This window comes from Bison bison, unplaced genomic scaffold (genome assembly GCF_000754665.1).
Source record: "Bison bison bison isolate TAMUID 2011002044 unplaced genomic scaffold, Bison_UMD1.0 scf7180017864352, whole genome shotgun sequence".
NCBI classification, from domain to species: Eukaryota; Metazoa; Chordata; class Mammalia; order Artiodactyla; family Bovidae; genus Bison; species Bison bison.
This window is the reverse complement of record NW_011494924.1, coordinates 1575756-1597405: the sequence shown is the minus strand read 5'-3', so window position 1 is coordinate 1597405 and position 21650 is coordinate 1575756. Positions and strand designations below refer to the sequence as shown.

The 21650-nt window shown below is 41.6% G+C and overlaps 1 protein-coding gene across 5 annotated transcripts in view; it reads left to right on the top strand.

The window, feature by feature from the left end:
- The window catches only part of NCOA6 (nuclear receptor coactivator 6), an 84217-nt gene extending 66479 nt beyond the window's left edge, over window positions 1-17738 (top strand). For 4 of the 5 annotated variants that reach the window (XM_010854882.1, XM_010854881.1, XM_010854883.1 and 1 more), the window contains 4 exons: window positions 2633-2701; window positions 4945-4981; window positions 8655-8803; window positions 17170-17738. In XM_010854882.1, the coding sequence (XP_010853184.1) occupies window positions 2633-2701; window positions 4945-4981; window positions 8655-8803; window positions 17170-17213 (299 nt within the window). In that variant the 3' untranslated portion in view covers window positions 17214-17738. The remainder of the gene's footprint in view (window positions 1-2632; window positions 2702-4944; window positions 4982-8654; window positions 8804-17169) is intronic. The other variant, XM_010854884.1, reaches the window with a different exon arrangement.
- The last annotated feature ends 3912 nt before the right edge of the window (window positions 17739-21650 follow it).

Below are 21650 nucleotides of genomic sequence, written 5' to 3'. Positions count from 1 at the left end.
CATGTCAGGTAACCCTCATCTCATCCTACAGGTGGGAAGCTCAGAGTTCAGTCGTTCAAAGTCTATATGTGAGCGTCCAATTTAACCTTGTCTCTTAACGGTGAACAGCAGCTCCTGCAGGTTCTTAGCGTGGTAAAGACTTGCTTTCATCTGTTCAGAGCAGGTTTCTCATAGCCCCTTCCTCATTGTACTCTCTCCCAGGAATTCTTTCCTTCTGACTGGCTAGAGGAGAGCTTTCCAGAAAACCAGGTTTCATGATAATAGACATGGAAGGAGGTATCACAATGCCAACCAACATTTACCAGCTGTTTGATCTTAGGCAGGTTACTTTACTCCAAACTTGAGTTTCCTCCTTTGTCATATAGGGACAGTAGTAATTGCAAAAATTCAATGAGATACTGTATATAACATGCTTAGCACAGGGCTAGAATATAGTAATCATTCAGTAATAAGTATTTTTTATTACCAGTTTCTTTTTGATGAAGTCTCTTTGAAAATTAGACCATCCCATTGATGTATTTCTAGTCCAGATTATTTCCTATGTACTGGTAAGGTGGGCTACATCATAGGAAACATAGGTGTCCTTACATTTCCCTTCCTTCTCTTGACATCCCCTCACCACCACCCCACGCCACCTCCCCACCCCTACACACACACATAGTGTTCCTCCTCCTGTGAGGTTTAAGTGGTACAGAAGCTCAGTTTCCCCACAGTAGAAGCAGTCAAAAACTGCCAAAGCTCGAAGGACCTTTGCTGTATTTTAGGCCAGCCAAGAGCATCTATCTTGTTTATGCAGCTAAAATGCTTGGAGGGGCGGAAGGAACACAAGCTTCAGGACAGGATCATAGTTCAAGTTCTAGCTCCACTGATACCAATCATGGTTGGATAAATCCCTTAACCTCTTATAAGCTATGGACTTCACCTGTAAACTGAGATTGTGTCGATAATTCCTACCTCCCAGAATTGATAAAAAGATTCATTGAGGGGCTTAGCCTACAGGCCAGCATGCTGCCTCCCACAGAGCCCAGGAAAGGCTAATTCTCTCTACCTGTTCACTTCAATACCAGAGATGCAGGGAGGGATAAAGGCCTTTAAGGGGTTCTCTGTCCTTGGAGGAGAAAGACTTCGTAGAGCTGGGTACTATATTAATAAATTTCTGGTTCTAGTTCTGTTGGTGTAGGTGAGCCCTAAGAATTTTTCAAACCTTCTAAAACTTTTTAAAAGAATTAAAAAAAAAAACGTGACATAAACATGTTTTCCACTATTAAATGTTTCCATTCTACTTCCTTTCAGATAACTTTCCCCTTTGGTACCAAGAGGATAATGATTTAGACAATATTTTATCAGGGTCCTATATAATCCTAGAGAAATACATGAGTGTTAGGGAGATAAACCAGTAGCTGGAAAGAAACCTCTCAAATTTAGATAAGATTATTTCCATTCTATTTCAAAGGCCTTTTGTGATTTTATCTTAAAAGTGTGAGAAACCAATACTGGAGTGAAAAATAAAAGGTATAGTTTTAAGCTGTATTATATAAGCATCCAAAATAAATTCTTAACACAAATGCATCATTGACTAAGCAGAGAGAGAAATCTGCAAGAGTCACATTTGCACAAGAAGATAAAACTTATGTTTATCTAGGATGTTTGAGTATCAAGGTGGGAGGACATAACCTTGAGTGCGTGTGGCATATCTATGCCCTCAATCTTTACTGTATGATCCAAGAAGTTTCCATTCTAGAGTACATTGTGTATTCTGTTCCGCTCCTCTTCAGGGGCCCAAGTTCTCTTTGTCCTTCAAAGCCTAATTCTGATGTTTCTGCCTCTAGGGTACCTTCACATTTCTCAATTTAGAATTTATCTCCCTTGCTTTGAACTCCCATAGCACTTTGTACTTTATGAATCTGCTTCATTTTAACATCACAGTTCACTCCTGAGTGCCAGTTGTATATATATCTTTAATATTAGACTCAATTTCTGATGAACAAGAAGAATGTAATTTGGTCTCTAAGGGTGCCTAGCACAGAGCCTTGCCCCTAGAAAGTTCTTGGTAACTGTTTGTTAGATAAGTAGATAACATCAAATAGATTTGTTTCATTAAATATGAATTGAATACCTGCTTTATGCCCATCACACTTGCCAGGTGCTGTAGAAAAATACAAGATAAATTTTATGATTCATTTCAGTTCTCAAGGAATGTAGTCTTTAGAGGATTGAGGCAGTTTTTTTTCAATGCTAAGGTTGGATGGTATAATTGTCCCTCTGAAAGAGGTTTGGGTTGCCTGCCAAAGTATGCTTTGGGGTTTTTTTAGAATACTGGACAGAACTTGACTCCAAGAAGCAAAAATTATGGGTGCTATTATCTTATGGCTATATCCTTCCTTGATCTTTGTACATACAAAACAGAAAAACAGACTCTCCTCACGGTAGTCTTTGTTACTGAGTGTTAAAGTAAGTAATTTTTAAGGTCAGTTTTGAAATGTACTATACTTTCAAAGTTAACTTCAAGTACTGCTTTCCAAGAGTATTTGTATTTCAGCAGTTACTTAGCTCTTGATTCCGTGCTTTCTGCTTTGTTTAGAAAAGAAAGTTAAAGACCTGTTTCTTTTTTTTTTTTTACTTCTTGCCTTAGCTCCTTCACAGAGTTTAGTCCCAAAGGAAACTCCAGCCACAGCACTGCAGGGGTCTGTTCCTAGACCAGGTAAGGCCCATCTTGGAAAAATTTCTCGAGTGGAATTGATCGCGTGTGAAGGAACCACTACTGTTGTGAATGTGCCAGGAAATGCTGAAACTATCTTAACTTGCTTTAGGGCAGACTTCGGTTGAGTGGCAGCTTGTGCAGTACTATTTGAGGTTATTTTTCCCTTGAGCAGCTTGCTCTCTGACGCATTCCTGGTGTCAGCCACGGAACTCAAGAAGGGCATCTCAGTGCCCATTGTCTGTCTGCTACCCAGCCGAGGGTGGTTTCCATTGCACAGTTTGCCCTGTTCCATGACCCTGCCCCCATATTTGGCAGCTGACTGACTGGCACATGGTAACTCACTAGGGTGGCAGGCATTATTGCATTAAGATAGTAATTGCACTATCATGACAGAAGTGGAGGCTTGTTCCAAAAACCTAGGCTGCAGTGAGGTAGCCACTCCTCCAGAGAGTCAGAGTCATTTCAGTCATCTCTGGATGGCATTAAGTTTCTTCCCATGACCAAGATATTGTAAATAGCACTACGGATGGTGTTTCTGGAAGGTGGAGTCCATGATAATCTGACAGATAACTACTGTGAGATGCTGGGTCAGCTCTGAATGCATGAGGATCTTGATGGCAATAATAGCACACTGCCTTCATAGGTTAGAGTGCCAGAGCAGATGAAGAGCATAGATTTGTTCCAGTTTAGTCCTGCTTGGCTCTTTGCATTGTAGGTTATTGTAGGAGTGCCTCCCAAAAAGTATGACTGCTTTCCACAAGGAGGTTAGGATCTCACTGACAATACAGTTCATATACTTGACAGAATTTTTTTTTAATGTTTAATTTTGAGTCCGAGTTAGTAAAAGTAAGGTAAACATTGGGAATTCCCTGGTAGTCCAGTGGTTAGGACTCCACACTCTCACTGCCGAGAGCCCAGTTCATTCCCCGGTCAGGGAACTAAAATGCCACAAGCCACACCAGAACAGAGCAGTCGAATAAATAAATGAATAAAAAACTTTTTAAAATGTAAGGTAGAAGTTGTGATTATTTTAAAACCTGCCTCAGGGTGCTATGTCCTATATGATGGCTAGGACTTTCTATTGTACATTCTTTGAGTAAAACCAGATCTCTGAAAAAAGTGGTTGAGAAAAAACAATTTTAACTACCCAGATTTTTTGCTCCCAACTACCCACATGATATCTGAGAAGGATAGGAATGGAGCAAATAGATAGTTAAACTCATTTTTGGTGAGAAAAGGAGCAACTAGAAAGGGGAAGAGAATTCCATCTCCTGACCCACCTTTTTTCTCCAAAAGACGGATCTTTTAACTTTGAAGTGGGTAAAGTGGTTATCCCCGTCTTTTCAGGTGAGGCATTAAGGACAGAGAGGTCAGAAAGTCTGCCCAAGGTCACATGGCTAACAGGCAATGAGGTCAAAATGACCAAGGCCCTCTGACGTCATTGCTTTCAAGGAGTTTATTCTGTAGTAAGTAGGGTAGGTTAGACATGTACACTGAGTCTGAGGGGCTGAATTCCCTGAAAGTGGGGGATGGGGAAAGGACTGTTGGAGACCAGGTGCATCAGGGATGGTCTTTTGGAAAAGGTGAGACTACCTAAAGGTGGGCAATGGAGGAGGAGGGTGTTCTTCTGCCGGTGCTAAGAAAGAAGCGCCTGGTAAATCCATAGCACACTCGTTTAAGCAAAACCCAGCTAGACAAATTACTGAGGGTTTCCGTTTTTAGAGGGCACTGCTGAGAGGTTGGGGAAGAGAGGGACATAATGGGGTTGTAGGTGATACCTTAGAGTAAAGCAGTCTCCCCTCTAAAATTCAGTGGGGAAATCCTTTGGAGAAGAATACATCCTTAATGGATATTTAAGACATATTTGAAGATTACTGTTTAAAAAATATGTCAGGAGGGAAGCTTTCTACATGAGAGGAAGAGGATTGTTTTACTAACCTAGTTAGCTAGATGAAATATGAAACAGGGAGTGTGAATTTAGTTGTGTTGATCCAAACGGGATTATTTCACAGTATGGAGTAGAAGTAAAAATAGAGTGAGTTAGTGTCTTATGCCCCAGACAGTCGAGTCGTGTCCACGCCAGCTCTGTCTCTATACTGCATTAGGGTGAGGATCCTGCCATGCTTGGAGACACGACAGCCTAAACAGGGCATTTAGAATTCCCACAGATACCTAGCCTCTCCCAGTGGACATATACACGAGAAGTTCCTACATCTCATTTCTGTCCTTTGTATTTTTAACAGAACTCGAGGCAAATGCTGCCATAGTCTCTGGACAAAGGTAAGATGATCATTTCTACAGACTTAGCATGAATATGGCATAAGCCTCTTTGAAAGGTATCAGCTTTCTCAGCCTTTAAACGTCTCCTCACCTTGGCCTTTTCCTTCACTCTTTGTACCAGTTTTTTTTCCTGCTCAAGTAGGGAGCTGTCATGAGTACCAGCCTCTCAGAGGTAACATTTCTTTGAATAAAACTTGGTGGCCAGTTTTCTGCCTTTTGTGGTTGTTTTGAAACTGAATCACATAACATTTTTCAGCACTCAGCATAGTGAGTAAATAGTAAGTATTCAGTATATAGGAATTGTTGCCATCATTATCGTTAATAGTACTCCTTGCAATGCCTTCTAAGTGTAGCTCTTTGATCCTCAAGTGAGAGAAAGGCAGATGGGCTCTGACCACAAAACTCACGCTTTGTCTTTTATACTGTGCTGTCCCACATAACCTAACAAGATGAAATACAACTGTAGCTTCGACCTCACTAACCCCATGGAGGGGAGTATTATTGTATTAAAAAAAGTCATTCCTTTTTTAGTGTAGGGATGTACTAGACAGCATTTTAAAGAATTTTTCATGCTCTGTATCAACGTAGATTGTAAAACAGCTTCACAGTCATTTTCTCATTTAATCATCATATCTACCCTGTGAGGTGGTAATAATAGCCAACATTTATTTGAATGCTATACCATGTCATATGCTGGGCTAAAAGCTCCCTAGATGTGTTATCACATTTAATTTTCACAGTATCTATTAGAAAAGAAAATTCTGTCTTACATATAAGGCACCTAAAGTTCAGAGAGGTTAACTAAATCACCCAGAACTACAGGTTTAGTAAGTGGTGAAGCTGAGATTCAAACTCAGGCTTTCTGACTCCAGAGCTCTCACACTTAATGTATTGCAGCAGATAAGATGGGAATTTATAGATCAAGAATCTGAAGCATAAAGCTAAATATCATGGCCAGTAAATGCATAGGTGAGACTCGACCCCTGTTCTTCTGACTCCAGATTCATTGCTATTCCTACAACACCACTCTGCCTGTCTAGTTTCATTTGGATCGGGCTTATGTTTGAATTCAGTTGCATTTTTCAAAGTATACACCAACTGGATGGCTAGGGAAGAGATAATCAGACCAAAGATACCTTATAGGTGTTTGTTCCCTGAGTCGCCTGACCATTGACCCTATAAACACCAGGACAGTATTGCTGAGGCTTTTGTTTTACCAGGAGAAAGAGGCACCTCCATTAGGAATCCTCTTCCTTAGAGTCTTTGACCCTTTTCTGGACTCCTAGTCAGAAAGCCATCCTTACACACCATTTCTAAAAGGGTATGTACATCCCCCTGACTTGCAGTGCCAGCCCAGCCTCCTATTTGACTTGCCTTGGCTTGCCGGGCAGTAGTTAAAAGTAAAGCTAGGGTAATGAACTCTGTGGCCAGATTGCCAGGCAAAGGGTCCTCTGGCAGGAGTAAGCAGTGGAGGGGTATGGATAGTTGACAGGCCATGGTTAAGAAGCTTACATTGTAGTGGAAGACACAAGACACTAAAAACATGCTGTACAGCCTGATGGGTGCTCTAGAATGCCAGACACAGACTCTGAACCCAAAAGGCAGAAGGGGCAGCTCCTCTTGGGGACTGAGGTCAGGGAAGACTTCTTAGAAGAGGCATCCTTTTGACTGGTTTTTTGTTTTGTTTTTGTTGCATTCCGTTTGTTTTGGTTCCATGTCTTATAAGTAAATGTAATCAACTTTTTTTTCCCTAATGACTTTAACATGAATTTTTTTGAACTGTGAAAGTAGTGAGAGTTTACTAAAGATAAATTGAAATTCAGATCAGAGAATTATGAAGAAGAATGTTATCCGTTAGCCAGTACTCCTACAATTCAGCAGTATTTATGGTGTATATTTTAGTTCTTCTAGTCCTCTTCACAGAGTATGTACAGATAGAGTTAAAACTCTCCAAGGATGGTATATATTAATATATACTACAGTATTTGTATACATCTAATATGTAGTATTATATCCATATATAAATCTTATATGTTGTATACACACATATAAATGTCACACCCATTCATATGTGTTACATATATACTCAATATATGTTACAATGAAAATGAGATTATACTGTTCATAATGGTGATAGCTTTATTCCCCTATTATGATGCATTATGAACAGTTTTTATTATTAACCTTCTATAGCATGATTTTTATAGCTCCATTTAGATGTGCCATGATTTAGTTAACTAATCTGCTATCGTTGTTAAGCATTTCGGTCTTCTGTCTTCATCAATATGAATAAAATGCTTTGGCATCCTTGTGTGTAATCAGAGCTCTGTAAAAAGATTTGTTTCCTTAGACACCTAGAAACAGAATTGCTGAGCCAGAGGATTACACCAGGGTGTCTCAGCCTCAGCATTACTGACTGGATCAGATAATTCTGTGTGGAGTGTGGGGGAGGGTGCTGCTTCATGCATTACAGGATGTTTAGTGGCATCCCCCAGTCATAACAGTCAGAAATGTCTCCAGACATTGCCGCTGTCCCTAAGAGGCAAAACTGGCCCGTTGAGAATCATTGGGTTGCGCAGTTTACACTCCATCATGAGTTTTTGTCCCTATACCCTCAGTAATACTGGATATTACTATTTTTTAATCTTCATGTACTAAAAGGGGGATTGGAGCAATCAATATACGCAGCTGCTGCTGCTGCTGCTAAGTCGCTTCAGTCGTGTCCAACTCTGTGCGACCCCATAGACTGCAGCCCACCAGGCTCCTCCATCCATGGGATTTTCCAGGCAAGAGTACTGGAGTGAGCTGCCATTGCCTTCTCTGAATATACCCAGCAGTGTATTGTAAATATATTCTCCTATAAATTCTCCAATGTGACTTATGGCATATTACATGCCATTATCTATCTAACTCATAGCAAACGTCAGTGTATGTTATTCATTTCCTAGATTTTAGGTGCTATTAACTTTTTTTTTTTTACTTTACAATATTGTATTGGTTTTGCCATACACTGACATGAATCCGCCACAGGTGTACATGTGTTCCCCATCCTGAACCCCCCTCCCATCGCCCTCTCCCTACCATCCCTCTGGGTCATCCCAGTGCACCAGCCCCGAGCATCCTGTATCATGCATCGAACCTGGTGCTATTAACTTTTGAAGGGAAGTATCCTCATCTTAGTAAAATGGGTGAGGAAGTTTGATGATGTTTGTTCCAAGTTCTTAATGTCTTTTACCTGTTTTCCACAATCTCGCTATTATTATGCTTAAATTTATTTTATTTTTACTAATCTAACAAACTGGACTCACTTTTATTTTTTTTAATTTTATCTTATTTTTAAACTTTACAATATTGTATTGGTTCTGCCATGTATCGAAATGAATCCGCCACAGGCATACATGTGTTCCCCATCCCGAACCCTCCTCCCTCCTCCCTCCCCATCTTTTGGACTCTGTGGGAGAGGGAGAGGGTGAGATGATGCACGATGGACTCACTTTTAAATTGTCAGTAACATTAGAGTGTAACTGTGATTATTGTCCCAGACTGGAACATTGTCTCCTCAGAATGATTATATAGTTCTTAATCTCCTACCTTGTGAATGAAACTGTTAATCTTTATTTTTTGTGTGACTTGATTCCCTCACCTCTTTGGACTTTGTGCTTCCTTCTGTTAGCAGTGAGCCCAAAGAGATAATTGAAAAGTCCAAAACTCCAAGCCGAAGAAACTCGCGCACTGATGAGCCAGCTGTGGCTTCTGAAAGTGTGGAAAACGGACATCGAAAGCGATCCTCTCGGCCTGCTTCAGCCTCCAGCTCTACTAAAGGTTAGCAGTGGGCTGTGGATGCTGTTTCTGGGTCACATAGAAGAACAGGGTTCTTAGCACAGCTCAGCGGCCTTTGCCCTTCATCTTTGCTTGTATTCCTTACATTTTCAAGTTGCTTTGACTTCTGCTGCTTAGTGGGTCCTTCCTTTATTTGTTAGTTCCTTTAACTGTGTGTTTGCAGTGTATGTACCAGAGCAGCAAGCACATAACAGGGCAGGTTGCTTCATGATCGTTGCTTCACACAGGTCCTCAGTATGGCTCCTTTGTCTTTCTCATGTTTCTGTGGTCAACTTGTTTTCCTTTTCTCTACTCTTTTTAAACCTCTGGCTCCTATTTTATGTCCTCTCTTTCAGCAGAGACTTTCACCTCTTCACAGAGAGCTCTCACTACCAGGACATAAATCTACCAGTGTCCTCCTTTGCTCGTGCCGTAATAGAGTAACTGTCCCTCCTTCAGGCCAAAGGCCAGTGCCTTCTTGATCCCATCTTCTCCGAGCTTCTCGAGAACCTGACACAATCAGTTTTCTCTTCTCTGTTGACTGCTGTCTTTCCTTTAAATGAACTCTGCTCTTGGTTTCTGTGACCCAGAGCTCTCAGTAGTCTTCTGACTATTCCTTCTCAGATTCTGTACCCGTGGAGTAGATGTTGGCCTACTCAAACTTTAATCCTGAGTCACCTTTTCTCTTCAACTTAGATTTTCTCCCCAGGTAATCTCATTCATGCCTCCCTTCTTTAGTTACAACCTTTCACAGATGACTCATACATTTTTTTTTTCTAGTACTGACCTCTAGAGATCTTAGATAATTGCACATACATTCTTAACAGGACCACAAACTCAACATGTCTGAAAACAGATGTGATTTTTCACTCCTGATGCCAGGTCCTTTGCTGTTGGTCCCCTCGTCCCATCTGTCTGTCCATTAGGCATGTCCTGCTTGACACCTCTGTCCTTCACCCTCACATATATCTCAGAAAGCTACTGATTTTCTCTCAGATGACTCAAGTTCATCCACTTTTCCCTGCTACCCTAGCTTTAAACCTTTTAATGGTTTACCATTATAATTGGGATTAAAGTCTAAAAGCGTCAGCATGAACCACAGGTCCTGTCTGGTCTGGCCCCTGTCAACCTCTCCCAGCTCATTTGACTTCCCTTAGCAACTTGGACATGCCATCCTCTCATCACAGCCTGGGTATATGTGATGCCTATTGTGGGGAGTAGTCTCTCTTTCTTCCTTTTTTTCCTCATTAACTTCTCACTCTTTCTGCTTATCTTAACTCAGTTGTCCTTGCTATGTGGAATCATAGCACCATGTTCTCCTTCGTAACACCACAGTTGTAACTTATGTCAATTTATGTGGTAAGTAGTTAATATACATATTCCGTTAGGGCAGCAAATGTCTGGTTTTGCTCACCACGGTATGCCTGGTGCTTACTGTGGTGCCTAAGTGCAAGAGTATCCAATAAGTAATTATTATGTTAATAACCATCTATCAACTATATATTAAGTACTTACTGCATGTCAGGCTCTGGGGATGTAACAGTGAAAAAACATAGTCTTTGTCACATCGATTATAAGCTATCAAGAAATATTTTGCTATGGTGCTCTCATGATAGCAACGTTATGTAGTACTGTATTTATTGGGTTGGCCAAAAAGTTCATTTGTTTGTTTTCCATAAGATAGCTCTAGTAGTGCTTAGTTGTTTTTAACTTCATTTAAAACAATTTTCTTGTATTGTATTGTGACAGCTATCATTATCAGTGTGTATTTTAAAAAACTTATCAAAATTGGTGATTTTTATGTGTAGCCATTTTAGTATTGAAGATGGAAGAAAACAGGGAACATTTTCTACATACTATGCTTTATTATTTCAAGAGAGGTAAAAGCACAAGTGAAGTGCAAAACAAAGATCTGTGCAGTGTACGGAGAAGCTACTCTGACTGATCAAACATGTAAAAAGTGGTTTGCAAAGTTTTGTGCTGGAGTTTTCTTGCTGAACGATTCTCCATGGCTGGGTAGACCCGTTGAAATTGATAGCGATTGAATCGAGACGTTAATTGAGACTAGTCAATGTTATACCATGCAGGAGATAGCTGAATACTCAAAATATCCAGATCAAGCCTTGAAAATCATTTGCACCAGCTTGTTTATGTTAATCACTTTTATGTTTGGATCCCACATAAGCAAAAAAAACCTTCTTGACCATATTTCTGCATGTGATTTTCTATTTAAATGTAATGAATGTGTTCCATTTTTAAAATAAATTGTGATGGGCAATGAAAAGTGGAAACCGTACAATAGTGTGGACAGAAGAGATCATAGGGCAAGTGACGTGAACCACCACCAACCACATCAAAGGCAGGTCTTCATCCAAAGTAAGTGATGTTGTATGTGGTGGGATTGGAAGAGAGTCCTCTATTAGGAGCTCTTTTCAAAAAACCAAACAATTAATTCCAACAAGTACTACTCCCGGTTAGACCAACTGAAAGCAGCACTTGACGAAAAGTCTCTGGAATTAGTCAACAAAAACACATAATTTTCCAGTAGGATAACACAAGACCCCATGTTTCTTTGATGGCCAGGCAAAAAGTGTTACAGCTTGGCTGGGAAATTCTCACTCATCTGCTGTATTCACCAGACATCACACCTTCAGATTTCTATTTATTTTGGTCTTTACAAAATTCTCTTAATGGAAAAAGTTTCCTTTCCCTGGAAGACTGTAGAAGGTACCTCGGAGAGTTCTTTGCTCAAAAAAATAAGTTTTGGGAAGATGGGATGATAAAGTTGGCTGAAAAAAGGCGGAAGATAGTAGAACGAAACAGTGAATACTTTGGTGAAAATGAAAAATATGTTTTTTATTTTTACTTAAAAACCAAAGGAACTTTTTGGTCAACCCAATACCTGGTATGCTTTGTTCTTCTGTCAAGTCAGTGTAGGCTTTCTGGAGAAAATGATGTTTAAACTGAGACTGAGAACGAAGAAGCATCATCCAAGTAAAAGGTAAAGCGTGTGCAAACGCCCAGAGCTGAGGGAGGGTATCATCTTCTCAGAAAGTGTACTGAGCTTAAGTAGCTCGAGTTAGACAAGAGCTGGGATCTTGGCCAAGTGCCTGATATCAACAGGGCTGCTGCGAAACAGTCACACACCATTAGGATACCAGCCTGAAGACCAGGGCAGATTGTGATGCAAGAGCTCAGCTGTTTCTGGGTCACGTTTCTGGGTCACAATTCAAATGCCTCACAAGAGTTCCTGGAGGAGGCCACAAATCTGCAGATCAAGTACAGGCAAAGCAGAGATGTAGACATCACCTTACCTCAAGCCTGCCAGATAGGGGAGAGGTTGGGAGGGGCCTTCTTTCCTCTCCAGACATACCATGTATACCACAGTCAGGGTCCTGTGGGTATCCCCACTTTGGATGCAGAAGTGGAACCAACAGCTTCCTTCTCCCTCCCTGGGAATCATCTCCTAGGCAAAAACTTGTTCGGAAGGAAGCATAACGTGGAAGATTCCTGGAGTTCTGTGAGGAAGTCTGCTTCCCCTCAATTTTGTGTATTTTCCCAAAGGATCAGGGTTTTCCAGGCTATAGAATATGGTATGTAGTTATCTTTAAAGCAGGAAAATAAGTGTTGCCCTTTAGACATGTCACACAACCAGATTTTTGGAAATCTGGCCTGAGCCCAGAGCCTCAGGATACTACAGATGTCATTTACAGTGCACCAGAAAGAACTAATCTGGCAGCTGAGACAGTTAAGAGATGCCCAAATTAGAGCCACTCTGTAGATAACTGCTAGCCAAGAAAAGATGGAAAGCTGGAGCCTACTTTAGAAGTGGGTTGGGGTGTACAGGCCTGTACACTTAAACTGAACATTGTTCCAAGGTGATGGTAGTCATGTTGGAATGCCTGTCCCATCCATGCTTTGAAGCTTAGCAACTGGCTTAGAAGAGGTCATAATGACTCACAGGCTTTGCGATATTACATGGAGCAGTGCTGCATAAGTATCTCCCGAGAGGATGGCAGGGTTCTGGCCAGACCCCAGGAATCACAGTCATGTCTAGATCTCCACATCAGCTTTAAGCCCTCAGGCTATCTATCCTTAACTCTTCTAGGGTAAGTTACTTTTTAAATCAGAAATGAATGCTATAGCTCTTGATTTTTAAGTGTTAGAGCTCTTGGATCCAGATTAAAGAGTTAATATGCATATTATTTGGCCTTCTGTGTTGTATCCAAAAATGAACCAGTGTCATAAAATATCAAGCTGGCTTCTAAGCTGCATGTGTCCCAAACTTGTAGACTTAATATAGTGCTGGGTACCTGAAACATCTTCCTGCAGCATCAATACTTCAAGTTTTGAAAGGAAGAGAGGGTTTTGCCTTTTTGTACTCTTAAGATTTTGGTCATATATACCCAAACAAAATCAGAAACAGTCTGTGTTTTTTCACGAGAATCTTGAAAGCTGAGAAATATTATGAGCAGTTTATAATGAGAAGTATTGGTACTTTCTGTATTATTGGAAAACCAGTGACCTTCATCACGCTTCTGCTTTGAGAAAAGAGTTTGCTTACCTCATGCTAACCAAGGCCCACCGGACTACCAGATTGGAGCCGGTGGGATGGATGATTTCTGCGCAAGTCCAGCAAGGCCCACATGGTCGATGGGTCACTCTCTCCAATCTGTTGTTTGATTTTGTTTGGTTGGGTTCCCCCCGCCGCACCACCAACCCCCAGCACCCTGCCACTTTTTTAATCTGGCCACACCTCATGCCATGTGGAATCTTAGTTACCTGACCAGGGATTGAACTCCTACACCCTGTGCCGGAAGTGCAGATTGTTAACCACCTGACTTCTGGAGTCCCCGTCCTGCCACTTTTAATTACAGACAATGAAAATTGGCTCCCACCAATCAGTGAACTTTTTAAAATTGCACTTGATCAGATGTGTTTACAGATACGCAGATGAGTAGTTCTGCTTCCTGACATGATCAATTCCGTATTCACACAGAAATGATTTTTGTAGTTTCCCTTGTCATTCTATATTTAGTCTTACGTCTATAGTAGCTTTGTGTTATATTTTCAACTGGGAAAAAGGATCAGTAGTTAAAAAGATGAAGTTTGGTGTACAAGTTTGAAACCAGGGGAAATATCCTAATAAGAGGGAAGTTCAGAACAAGCTGTAATCAGCAGTAGCTGTGGGTGTCCCTGGTGTGCCCTTAGATGCCTGTGACAACAAAGTGGGGTGATAATTCTGTCCTGTCCACAGCTAGTGACTTGAAAAGCAGCAATCTAAAAAGCACAGAGTATACAGATACACTGGAATCAGTGGCTCAGATGGTCACAAAGAGTTAAATAAGACTGAGTGAACTGATACAGATACACTTGAAATGTAGGTGTTGTTATTATAGAATAAGCATAATTAGATACATCTTATGGAAGGAAAGAGCTTCCCTGGTGCCTTAGCTGGTAAACAATCTGCCTGCAACGTGAGAGACCAAGGAAAACCCTGAATAGTAACTGCCTGAAACTGTACTCTTGTAGTCATTTAGAAACAAGCCATACAGATTTTGAAAGGAAATTTCCAGAATTTTTTTACAATTAAGTGGAATCTTGGCTAGAAGAATAGTAAAAAGCATAATGAAGTGAGCAAGGTCAAGGTTAATTTATAAAACTCTGTAGAAGGTAAAGCTCACATACTAGAAGATTTAATAGAACCTTGAACTATATAGATTTGGCCAAATTTGCTTATGGTCAAAAAATGAGACAGTCATTTAAAAATTACTTTAAAAATGCTTTAAAAATGCCCTTTCAAATTTAAATGTTTCCCAAGGACATACATAGACACCACGTGAAAGACTGTTACTGACCCTTACTTTTACCATATAGTCGATTGTAAAATATGAACATCAGTGAAGTAAGTATATTAGTCTTTGGACTATTTGTATATCTGTGAAGACATTAATTTATAAAATCCTTGAAGGTTGGGAGTTCCCTGGTGGCTTAGTGGGTAGGATTCTGGGCTTTTACTGCCGTGGCCCAAGTTCAATCCCTGGTCAAGGAACTAAGATCCTGGCAAGCAGCACAGTGCAGCCAAAGATAAAAAAATATTTGATGGTTAAAAAACAACAACAACAACAACAACTGAGAGTTTTTCAATAATGTATGTGATTTTTTCCCCCATATGGTGTTTATAATAGGGGCTTGGGGTAGGATTATGCATAATCAGATAAGCTAGGTGGCCATAAGGAGCAGGCCTTACATGTTAAATACATCCTGAATATACCTTCACCTACTACATTACTTCCCCAGAATTCCTTACCTTAAAAACTTAGCTTCTGGATTTTCTTATTGTGTTCAACAGAATGGTAAAGGTGATAATATTTTAGAGGGAGTATAAAATTGAACCATAAAAATAACTTTTCAGGTTTATAGAAACATCAAAGGTAACTTTGCTCTGTGACCAGATTGGCTGGATTTATCCAGAGAAGGTGATAGAGACTTCAGGATCAGGTTTTCTTTTTCATGGAAGTATAAATGTACATCCTACACCACCACTGCCACCTCTCACCCTAGTATCTAAAAGACTTTTAATTTTTTTTGCAGTTTCTAGCATAGATAACTTGTTTGCTCATGGCCCCACTAATTGATTCATCCTCAGAAGCAGAGGCAGCCTGCCAGATCCCTGGGTGCTTTTGAGCACTGACAGATGGAAACAAGCAAGGAGGGAATGGAGGGTGGAGCCTAAGGTTGATTATTCCCCCACTGCTAACCATGCTTCCCAGCCACATGTGTTGCTTAGACACACCACTTGATCATTCATATCATAACAAAGGAGAAGCTCCCAAAGTTGACCTAAGTAACAGATATTTTTCTAAGGATGAACACTTAGTCAAGACAAAACCCTGTATGTTTTCACTACAAATGACAAATCTACAATGAAAGTGAAGGTTGAGAGGTGGTGGATGTAAAGAGTTGATTGATCATGGGGAGTCGTGTGCTATGTGGGACTCGGTTTATTTACATGGAATTAAAATAACACTATTATCAACATCGTATCAGATTTACTGTCCTCCAATTAGCAAAATACTAATGAGTAAATCAGAGAAACTAATTCTACCACCTGGCATGAGCATCACGATCTCCTCGCAAGAAGCAAGATGTATTGAAACTTCTACCAACAGAAGCCTGAAATCACCACAGAGGCCACCTTTTAGAAAATCATCTAGGTTTCACTTCTTAGCAGTTACTTAGCTAAAATTCTACTTAGTGAAATTTTTGCTTTTTGCATGTACATTTTAAGTCTGGATTCTCAAAATATGTATAATAAAAAAAAGAAAATAAAAATTGCTTAGAATATTGAACCTAATAATGTGCAGCATCAGAAAATTCAGCCTAGTTTCTAGAAAGGGGTAAGTTGAATTCATCTGACACCTTTATGTTAAATAGCACTTTTTTGGTCCTTATTGGGAAGTAAAAATATTTTAAATCAAAAATATCTATTATGGAGCAGCATGAAGAATGAGGGTGAATTTTTAATATTAATATGAGATTTTAAAGAAATGTTTACAGTTGGAGAGCTTTAGGCTATTCATTGTTACTTTGCTGTAGAAGACTTATGTTGAAAAGTTTTTGAGAAAGATGGTTTAAATATGGGAAAAGATTAAGTTGGTTGGTTGAAGACATAATACTAAAGGAATTAAAACACACTCCTTCCCTCCCTTTTATGTCACTGTTACCCTGTCACTGATATAAACCTCTCAGTTCCCACCTCTTCCATGAAACCTTCAGGCTCACCTGGGCTCAGAGCAGGCTGTGGCATGCTCTGAATTGCTATTGGGCCATAGTAGACACTTCCTGACCAAGGTCATGGTCATGTTATTTAGAGACTTCGACTATGGCATGGCTAAGAGTTCTTCAGTGCAAAAAAAATGGTTCAGCCCCAGAAGGGATCGAGAGGCTGTTTTGCTTTGTTTTGTACTCTGGCACTCACTCGCTTGTAGCATCACTCATTGATTTCTGACTAAAAGCATTGTCAGTCTATCCATCATTTTGTTGAGTGATGGAAACAGGTGATGGAGATGGTGGGGTTAATTGCCCTGCTAAAGAGGCTGTCCCCACCTTGGCACCTTTTCCATGTATGTTTGCTTCACCTCCTACTACCTGTATAACATTTCCCCAGTTGGCAGCCAGGCCCTAGTCTTATCAGGCTGAGAAGCCTGAGACCCTCTTCACACTAAGTGGGCCTTTTGAGGCCCTTAGACTGACTCAGAGTCCAGTAGGCCTCCACTCAGGTCAGCCCTGGTTCTTGTGGACTGCCTGAAAGGCACTGCGGTAAAAAGTTGCCTCAGCTGAACATGTCTTTCCTTTCTCCCCCACAGACGTAACCAGTGTGGTGCAATCCAAGCGAAGAAAATCTAAGTAAACAAGCTGGACGACGACTTGATATTTGTAAATGTGTGTGAATTTTACAAAAAGCAATTTTGAGCTGTGACTTTTTAAAAATCCATTTCTGTACAGTTAGTTATTTTAATAATGTGGTCCTTTTCCTAGTCCCTGCAGCCTGTTTCGTAAAGTGCAATGGGGAAAGCAGAGTTGTTGAACCATTTTGGTGTTGCAAGAGGAAGTTCAAGGTTTCTAAAATGTTGCCATGTATTGAGAGGAGCTAATGCGATTATGTTATTAGTTTTCACATTTCCTAAGCAGCCTAGAGTACAGGGTGAGCATTTTTAGATCTCTAATGATGTATTGTGCCGTGGAAGTACTGTGTGTGAATAGCAGTAGTAGGGCAACAGGAAATCTTCTCATTTGGAAATGTTGTAAATAATTTTATTATATAGTGTTTTGGATGTATTTGTTGTAGAAATGGACCAGTGAATAAAGAGAATCTAAGGGTTTGTACAATGTGAAATACTGAATGTGTTAAATAAATGTCTTTTGTCCTAGAACATAAATGTATGTTATTGGTAAGGGATTATTGGGTAAGCAGGCTCTTTCTTTGGAACGTAAGTGAATAGGAACAGCCTTCTTTGTGAATTAGAATTCCATCTTGTCCTCGTCGCACTTGAGATGCCCATCTGGGAAGTGGGAAATGAACATACTTGTGCACTCAGCTCATTCCTTGGCTTTGGAAAATAGCTCTTTTTTAGCACTGTACCAGGCACTTTGATATTGGTCAGATTTCCTTTGGTTGAAAATAACAGAATCAACTTAGGATCAAAGTCACCCAAGATCATCTAGAAACGGGGAGCAATCAGCAAATCAGATGGCACTTTTCTTTACCTCTTTCATCTGCTTCTCCATGCACATGATTGCTCCAAAACAAGCATGTATACCACCTCCTCCATTCGAGAGAGAGGCCCAGACCGACCAGCAAGATTTTTCATAACAGCATCAAGAATCTAGCCCAGTTGAGGTCAGGTTTCTAACTTCAGTCCATATCTGTGGTTAGATGGAGCAGCTCCCAAATAAAAGTGGTCATTTTGCATTATGTAGTTCAGAGATACCCACTGTGTTCCACTCTTTGGCTGCTCTGTTTCTAATTTGCATCACCATGGCTCGGGGTGACTTATGAACATGCCTAGGTTTCTCCCTTTCCTGGCTCTGTCCTTACATTAAAAATTGTGGTCTCTAAACCAGATGCTTCTGCCCCTCTCCTACCCCCAACATTCAGGGGACATCAATGCTTGAGGTCTTGTCTTTATCTTGGTCTGGGCCCCAGCCTTCTGCTGTGTCTCCTATAGCTAGACATATACTCCATCCCTTCCCCTGCAGTGGCTCCATAAGCCAGTGCCTGAGACCCAAAGAATGAATTGGTGATTCTCATGTTCTTATTCTCATTTTTTAAAACGTGTCTTGCATTATCAGGATTTTCTAAAAGTTATTGCTGAGTCACACCACATTGTCTGGCTCTGTCACCGGCAAGCTCATCTACCCTTTTCCTCCCCTGTATGACACACGCACAACCAGAACCAAACCCAGCCTTATAATAACACACTATGTCAGTACTGTGTGTGAGATTGCAAAGTGCTTCAACTTGAGCTCTACTCAGAAAGAAAGCATAATGTGCTTTAAATAGATTTTTATTTGTTTTTCATTATATTAACTTTTTCTCCCATTGAGGAATAACATTACAGTCTTAACAATCAGAATCCTGTTACACACATCCACAGGCATGCCACGTGACCAGGCTGAGGGGGTTGTGTCCTCAAGTCTGCAACATGTCACAACATGGTCAACCAGAGTCTCCTCTTTTCAGCCGGTCTCAACACAAAACACCCAAGAGGGATGCACTCATCTTACTGGTTCCACCTGGAACCAGGGGGCAGGGCAAGAGGAAAGGTACAAGGGGCCATGTTATGTCTGCCTTCAGTCCCCTCACAGAAACCCACATGGATCTGAGGAGTCATCCAGGAGCTCTGGTGGGGTCCTCATTGTACCTGACATCATGTGTCAGAGCAGACTACCAGGGTTCCAGACAAGGGTCAGGGAGCAAGCATACTCAAAAACAGCAGCACACTGCATTCATACACACATGGTACCCTGGTGGGGCCAGACTGGCAAGAGCTGGAAATGAAACCCAGCTTGAAGAGAGCTGTATTGGGGAATTACTGGAAGTTGTCCTTTAATGTAACTGGGACACACTCTAGAAACGGGTCCCTCTCACGTACTGAGTTTTGGCAAAGCGCTGGTAGTGCTGACATGAAGTAATACAGTCTGGAACAGACTTCTCCAGGGTCTCTAAAAACATCCATAAGGACAGACTCTCTAACCTCCTCCTGTCTAAGGTTGCATAGGACTTTGTGAGTTCTGGTTCCCTCATGTATTCAAGTTCTGTGGTTTAAAAAAAAATCCTGAAGCATGCTCAAGGTGAAAGGCACATACACAGTCAGTACAGTATGACGAGGTCTGATGCTTCAGGAGTCAGACTAACAGGAGACCAACTAGTGTTGGTTCTTAGAGATCTATACACAATTAAAATATTGCCACACTCAAATGCTACAGAAATCTATAAGAAAGTAAAAAAATATGAGCCTTGCAGCCAGCTAGGTGATGATATTGGAGGGTTCTAGAACTACAGGAGCCTTCAGAATTATGGGTAAGGTAGGGGCCTTCCAAAACTGGAGCCAAATGCTCTAACTCACTTTTCCCCCACAGAAGGGTTGTGAACAGCACTGCCCAGAACTGAGCCTAAGCTCCAGCTGGCAGCGAAAGAGTAGGTAAGAAGTGCTGGAGGGAGTTTCAGCTCTTGGAAGTGCTGAAGACCCTAAGCTGGCTGTGATGTAACCAAGGAGTAGCTGGAAGAATCAGAGACTAGGTTGTAACCTTGGGGAGAGAAGCAAGGCTGTCAACTACTGGAGCCCTAGTGGGCCAGTATGGGGACTTTGAACTGCTTTTATATTGTAAATGTGGCTTATTCCCTTGTGCAGGAGACCCCAACAGGGCTTCCTCTGTCCCTATCCCAACATCTGTAGGGCTACCCGCTCCCTTATCCATACACCCCCCATGAGGCCTAGGGTTAGCAGGTCAGGGAGGGCAGCTGCCTTTGCCCTCATGGAACTGCAGAGTTTTCTCTAAACTTCAGCATGGCCACGAGGCCTAGAAACCTAGAACTGGAGTGAGGGGGAAGACCTATGTTAGTATGTAACAGGAAATAGTAAAAGTTTCCAGGAAGAAAGAGCACATACTAGAAAAGGACAGTTAGAAAAAGGAAAGGAGAAGCAACTCGGGGTATCCCAAGAGGCTGTTGCTGGTGTCTGAGCCCAAAATTCAATCCTGCAGTGAGAAGGAGAAAGCTGACTGCCCTGTCCCCTGTGTCTCATCCAGGTATCCAGGTCCCCTCTCCCAGGTACTTACTGGAGGAGAAGGGAAGAGGAAACCGTAGGGTACCTATTTCTCCCCAGCAGCCTAGAAAGGGAGAGAGCCCTGGGAAAGAAAATGAAGAAAGCCCTCCTTAAAGGCCCTGAACCTGGGTAGGGACTATGGGGATTGGGGCAGTGGGGCTCCTGGCCTCCTACCCAAGACTGTTTATTAGCCATCCTGGCAGAGTGTGAAATACCAGGCCAGAGGCAAGATAAAGGCTGAACTGCCATTCTTGGGATGGCTTCACCCCACAGCTTGTCCTCCCCAGCATCACCATTCTGCATTCTTATTCTGGGGTGTGTCCTTCCCCTGCCTAGAATCCCTCCAGCCTGCATCTCTCCTAAGCTAGTTCTAGCACCTTGGGCATATGAACAGATATCTAGGATGGCAGGGCTTTGCCCTGCCTTTACTGCTAAGTTGACATGTTGCAGGTAAGGGTAGCAAGGTACTAACTAAGCCCTTCAGACACAGGGATCTGCAGAGGGTTTGATTTCAGGAAGAGATTTGGGAGGTGAATTATAGAAAAGGGATGAGGGAGTAGACTCCAGGCTCCAGCTTGAGAGCAAGGCTTGGCCTCTCTGAGCAAGCACAGTGTGAGCCCCTACTGTGCCCTGCTCCTTACAGCATCTCAACCCACTTGACCTGACTACCTTTGCAATAGGTTTTCCTCTTTTCCTCGATTCCCTCCACTTTCTCCCACTAACTCACATCTCACAGTCCTTTCCCACATACCTTACCTTTCCATGCCTGAGCAACTTCAGGGAGCCCAGCATCCAGAGGAGAGGGAAGGGGGAGAGTAAAGGCAGAACCCTCTAGTCTCACTGGGAGAATCACTGAGTAATAAGGGAGCAGGAGTGAATGCAGGTCCAAACATTAGATAGAGTGAGGCTTGTAATGTGGGAGCTGAAGGTAGGGAATGAGCCAGATATGAGACTGGAAGAAGACAGTCTCAGAAACAGGAGTGGGCCGGAAATAGAGGACTGGAGGGATGGGGATGGGG